At 52.9% G+C, this 6,344-nt stretch overlaps 1 protein-coding gene across 1 annotated transcript; it reads left to right on the forward strand.

Moving 5' to 3' along the window:
* Positions 1-5,091: 5,091 nt before the first annotated feature.
* Positions 5,092-5,265, forward strand: BX661DRAFT_132057 (uncharacterized protein; the record flags this gene model as incomplete). Its single annotated transcript, XM_051532583.1, has 1 exon — positions 5,092-5,265. A coding segment is annotated over one exon (174 nt), but the record flags the coding sequence as incomplete, so codon positions are not given.
* Positions 5,266-6,344: the final 1,079 nt, after the last annotated feature.

A 6,344-nucleotide genomic window follows, 5' to 3' on the forward strand; every position in this document is an offset into this window, starting at 1 on the left:
TTTTATAATACAATGTCATACGCATTACAGTTATGCGTACTTTATGACCGTATAATTATTTTTAATAATAAATCATTTAAAAATTATAAAGTAAAAATAAGTAAACTCTAGAAACAAATGGCACCCATGCTTAATGTAATTTAATTTAATTTAAATATATGGACAACATGCCTTGGCTAGTCTTTGTTAAAAATACACAGGCCTTTCTATTTATTCTTAATTTATATAAACCCCAAAAATGCTTTTATTATATAGATGCTTTTAACGCGTGGCCGCAGTGCTTTATAGCATAAATTGCAGAATTTTTTAGTCGGAACTTTTGGGAGCAGGTCCTTTTATTGGTTGGTGGCAATCAACTAATTAGCCAGTCTTTGCTATTCCAGCCAAAGGCACAATCATCAATAAGTCACACAATGACCAAGCAATAATGTTCTTTTTTACCTTTTCCAGTGCATAGCACTTATATATTCAATACACCTTAATACGTAGTACTTTATTTCTATATGTTAATAGAACGGTTTTCCCAGAGTTTAATAGTATTGGTTGATGGCGATCAACTGATTAACCAGTCTTGGCTGTTTAGCAACACAAACAATAAGTCACACAGTGACCAAAGCAATATGCTTTCTACTATTTACCTTTCACAGTGCATCATAGCACTTATTATTAAATATACTTTATATCATTATAGTTTATCTACACGTTCATAGAAAGTTCCTATATTCCAACAAATAGTCTCAAAAAAACGTGCAAGTTACCTTGACTTTTTGGCAAAAACAAGGATATATGATTTCGGGTGTGCTAGATTCTGGATGAGAACCTAGGGGCCTGATTCGCCGAATGTGGCAACTGCTGTCTATTTCTGTAAAGCACTTAGGTGTTTCTGTTTGCCCAAGAATGCATTTGCCAAGAGCCAGTTACAAGAGAGCAAATCCAAGGGGGGGTTTGTATTTGCGTTTTTGCCTTTGATTGGTCGCTGTAACCCAAAAATATACCTGCAGGCTAGCCCGGGCGTTTGAAGGCTTTAAGGCAAAGTACGGTGACAAATACCCACACATAGATAAGTCAGTGGTGCACGATCACACACGTTCGTGGTTGCTGTAATAGTGTGGTTTTATTAGCAACAATATATAAATATTATTTATTTATTAACCAAAAAAACATCACAGATACTTTGCGGCAATCACGTCAAACTCCTTATCCTTACGATCAAGCTCCACGACAAATTGGTGTTCTGGATTAGCCTTTCTCAGCAAACCCAAATAATGATCTTTAGTCTCCCAAGGCAAAGCCAAAATATTCGCACAAACTACCAAATTAGCCAACACATCCGCATCTCCCTGGTCCCTCTCCAATGCATCCTGCAACATAGCCATAGCCTCAGTAACCAAGCCAAGATGCATTTTGCATACAGCCAATGCACAAACGATTCTCGCGGTGGATACGGCAGCGGCCTGTGCGAGCTCTTCGAAGATATACAAGGCTTCAGTGTATTTCTGACCACCCACGTGCAGAGCAGTCCAGGCTTCGGCTAATTGCGCCAGGGGTGCGTCCTCAGCCCAGGCGCGAGTGCGTGCAACAGTTTTTTGCGCCAAATCCACGCGGTCAATGGACAAAAGGATGGCGGTGGTCATCAGGGAGCATTCGAGGTTCTTCGAGTGCATCGCCAGGATACTCAGCGCCTCATCATGCCGCTGCGCTAGTGCCAGCACCTGTGCAGCAATGGCCACAAAGGTGCCACTGAGCAAGTTCTCCGGAACACTAACGAGTTCGGTAATGGCGGCGGTGGCGGCGTCGCGTTGGTCACCTGCGGTGTATTTAAAGGCGGTGAGGTGGCGAAGTGCCTGTAGCGTGGCGGGCGTGCTGGGTGTCGTGGGTATTTCGTCGAGAACCTGCTGGTGTTTGCCTTGGCCGAGGTATGAGCGGTACTGGAGTGACTTTTTTTCAACATCGAATTCCCAGGCGGCGGTGTTGCTCCGGAGATGGGTGAGATTGCTTAGGGCTTGCGGGTAGGCGCCGAGGTAGAGCAGATTGCGCGCAGTGTAAAAGTCATCAACCACAGCTTCGCTCATTTTGGATGGAAAAAGGGAAGGTTGAATTTGGATTGGGAAAAGGATTGCGAATGTAAGAAAAAAAAGAGCGAAGAGAGAAGTTTAACTCTGTGGCGCGTTACAAAAATCCATTCTTTATTTTGTTTTTACGTGGCGTCAGTGTATATGCATGCGCTTGTAAATGTTGGTGCGCTGATTAAATCAGTGTTGATCTTGGTCAGACCGACCGACTAGGTGACGTCTTGTTTGGCAATATGGCAATATTGAAATAACTGCCATTCGAGTTGATATACGTTTATCACAAAATAATTGACGTTCTTACTGCCGTTGAACAAAAAAGGGTATTTAAACGTTTTTCCTCATGCAACAACAGACCAAAATGAAGTATTTTTCCTCCTTTTTTGCCATTTATTTCAGTATTATATTACATATAAAAAACCACGGATGCGCTCGTTAAATCCACTAATAATTGCCTGCCTCTTTTTTTTTGGCACAGGTGCTTTGGCACTGAACCTCACTGGCGAAACAGCGCTGCTTGATGCCGCGCCCACAACGACCAACCGGCGACACGCCACGGCCGTGACGTTCGGCGAACTAGGCGTCTTCGATTTCCGCGGCAACGGCCACGCCCGCGTCGCGCTCTCTCTCGGCGCCTTCTCCTCCGAAAAAAAGGACACCCCCGCGGACAAGCGCCTACGCTCTGCGCTTTCCACAGGAAGCACAGAAAACACAAGCAACTCAGCATTGGCCAGCCGCCAGGCAGCCCAGGGGCAGAGTCCGGTGCGCACCACAGAGTCGGTGGAGCTGGACCACGTGTATTTGATATTTGCCAAAGCACGTGCAGTGAATAACTTTGTCGCTCGACTGCATACTGCCCATAAAAGGGAGAATGGCCAGAGAGTGGTGGGGCAGAGGGGGGCGGATGACGAGACGGCGGCGCTGATGTTGTGCTCGGATGTCGGAAGCTGGCTGGAGAGCGAGTTTGTCGCGCCCATATCGGCGCTACGCCGGCCTGCAAAAAAGACAAATGAGGCAAGTGATGCAAATGAGGCAAAGGAGGCGGCGGCTGTGGAGGAAGAGGACAGGCCGAAGATCTCGTTCATTGCTGCGGCCACCGGACATCCGACGCTGGTGGCGGACGGGCTGCCGAGGGTAACCAAAGTCACGGGCATGCAGAGGCGTGGCGCGGCACCGACCCCGGAATCAACAAGCAATTCAGAATCAGCAACAACAGCAAGACCCCGGCCCAGCGCCGATGCGCCGCCGCTGCTGCTGGGCGCTGATTCCACAGCCAACGACGTTTTCCTGGTCGAGTACGAGTGGGAGTGGCTGGTGCAGCACGGCGGCGAGTACGCGGTGGTGATAGCCAACTGCGCAGCAACAACAATGCAGTTCAAGTACAATCTGATCATGGCCAACCGCGGGGTCGACGGGCAATGGACGAACCTGCCAGCGGGGTGGATTCCCGTCCAGCGCGTTCTCCCGGCAGTCAGCCATACGCTCTGGGGACTATCGCTTGCATTATGGGCTGTGGCCGCCGTGCACGCGCATGTGCGGCGGCGGGTGCGGCCGGTGTTAGCAGCGGTGGTGGGGTTTGTGCCGGTGCTGCGGCTGCTCAGCAGCCTGGCGGACCAGAGCCGGATGCGCGTGTGGGGCGCCGGCGCGTACGAGGTGACAATGGTGGCGGTGTCCACCAGTCTGGTGGACGCATTGGCTGACGGCACGCAGCTGCTGGCGCTTCTGGCGCTGTCGAAGGGCTGGGGCGTAGTGCGCGCAAGGCTGGCCGGCACGGAGAAGCGGCTGGTGCCTGGGCTGGTGGTTTTCGTTGGCGTCGCTACGCTGTATGACGGCGCAACAAGGGGCGGCGGCGTACTGGCCGTTGGTGTGCTGCAGATGGCTGCTGCGTGGTATGCATGTGCGAGCATGGCGCATACGCGGCGCGCACACGCGGTGCAGACTCTGAGGCTGGTCAGCCGCAATGAGACGGCGCTGGCGCGGTGGTGGGCGACGCAGGCCCAGGCGCAGCAGGGCAGCGGCAGCGGCAGCGCAGCCAGCAACCAGGCGCAGCAGCTGGGCTGGGCGCCAGCCGTGGCGCTGCAGCGGCTGGCGGCATGCAGCTGGGCGTGCGTAGCAGCGGAGTCAGCCTCGGCCGAGCGCAGTCGCTTAGCGCTGGTATGGAGCGCTGTGCGCAAGGAGCGGCTGCTTCGGCGGGTGCACCGGGTGGCGCTGCCGCTGCAGTGCGTAGATGTCGGTGTTTTGCTGGCAAGCAGCTTCGCTGTGCCGCCGCATCGCGCGTTTGTTGGGCTGCTGTTGGTGCAGGCGGCGCACTGGGCGGCCTTTATGGCGGTGTTTCTGGTGCTGGCGCTGGATGGGCTGGAGCTGCCTGATGTGCTGTTGCCGCCGCTGCCGGCGATTGCTGCGCGCAGGTCCATTCCGCTGCCCCCGACTCAGACGCGTGCAGCGGCTGCTGCGTCGCATCGCCCGATGCCGCCGCTGGGCCGCCTGCGCCTGCTCCGGAGCGCAACGCCGTTTGCCGCCACCGGCTAGCTGCTGATCAAAAGGACCATTGATTGTTAAAAGCTGATCGGCGGCCAAAGTGGGCTCTGGGCTTGGCTGAGCTTGGCCGAGTTTGGCTGGATCTTCCGATCCCTTTTTCGTTTTGCGCCAATCAGGTTGTTTATCTGGTGCTAATTAAATTTTCACGTGCCATCTCTAAAAAATAGCTCGCTTGTGTTCAGGATATCTATCCCCCTATCTGGGCTAAAAAACATTATTTCTTTTTTCCTCTGTGATACAAAAATTCACATTTCGAAATTTCACACTTTACCATTTTATTATTATGAATTTTGGCTTTTATGCTTCAGGGTTCTCACCAGGAAACACCACTGACGATCCTCCCGGTCATTCGGCAACACCAGGCGGCCGAGCCGCACACCCAGTTGCACACTTGTCTTCACTTCCTCAGCCATATCAATTCGCCACTCAGTCTATCACATCAGCCGGCCACTATGCAGACTCCCCCTTGCGAACAACAGAGCCTGGACAACCGAAAGACACCACGGGCGGCAGCAGCAGGGCCATCGGCATGGCGTGCAGGGCGTGTCGGCAGCGCAAAATCCGGTGCGGCGGTGAGCGGCCGCGGTGCATGTACTGTGTCAAAAAGGGCTATGAGTGTTTATTGACTCCGCACAAGAAACGCGGCAGACCGAGGAAGAACACCGATGATCAAGGCGGAAAGCTGTTGTCTGGTACCAGGGATGACATTGGCAGTGAAGAAACGCCTTATGTGGACGAGGATATGGATGAGGGGGAGGGGGCCAGTTTTAACGACAATGGTGCTCCAGTGGATTTGGGGAGGGGGTTTGCTGATGGGATGCTGGATTTGCGCCAGCTGTGGATGGAATTAACTGGCGGACATGCCTCGGAGCTGCCCCCGGAGCTGTCGGCTTTGGCGGCCAATTCTGCCACGCAGATGGATGAGTTGCTTGGGAGAATCCCCAGTATTGGGCCTAGCTTTAACCTTGGAGGCACAGTACCAGGACCAGGCACAGGCCAAGACAGCAGTGGTGGCAACTTGAATATACTGGCTGCGAACTACGCCTTCCCGCCATTTGATCCGACGACGCCTGTGGATCAGCTTTCCGCTGGGCTAACTGCCAGGACTGAGCGGTTGGCCAGCGGTTATGTTGCTGCGGATGCTGGGATTTCGCAGCAGCAGCTTCAGAATATGCATCAGATCCAAATGCCCTTTGCGATGCCGTCGGCGCAAAACCAAAATCAGAACCAGAACCAGAGCCAGAACCAGCATTTGGGGCAGAGCACAAGGCAGAATCAGAGGATGAGCCAGAGGCGAGGGGCAAGTGTGGGCTCGTCCACGCACCTGTCATTTGGCACCGAGAGCATAGCCGAGTCGGCCAAGGAGTCTGCTGTACTGGGGATCGGTGAATCCAAGCGAATTCCAGTCGGCAGTGCCTCGCAGAATCAAAATAATCACCAGAATCGACACAATCAGATACATGCGTCCGTGGTGGTTGCGCACACTATCGACGAGGGAATCCGGCAGTACTTTGCCTGTGTGCACCCATGGATGCCGATCCTCCACCGCCCGACTTTTGAAAAACAAGTGCTCTGCGGACAGGTCGATCCAATCCTGTACTACGCGGTGCAGGCCATTTCGGCGCGCTTCTGCCAGCATCAGAATCAAAACCAGAACCAGAATCAGCACAGCTCGCCGTTGCAATCGCCATCAACCTCAGCCTCAGTCTCACCCAGGCGGCCTTATAAGCGCGGCCA

Source organism: Kickxella alabastrina (genome assembly GCF_025024165.1).
Source record: "Kickxella alabastrina strain RSA 675 chromosome Unknown BX661scaffold_111, whole genome shotgun sequence".
NCBI classification, from domain to species: Eukaryota; Fungi; Kickxellomycota; class Kickxellomycetes; order Kickxellales; family Kickxellaceae; genus Kickxella; species Kickxella alabastrina.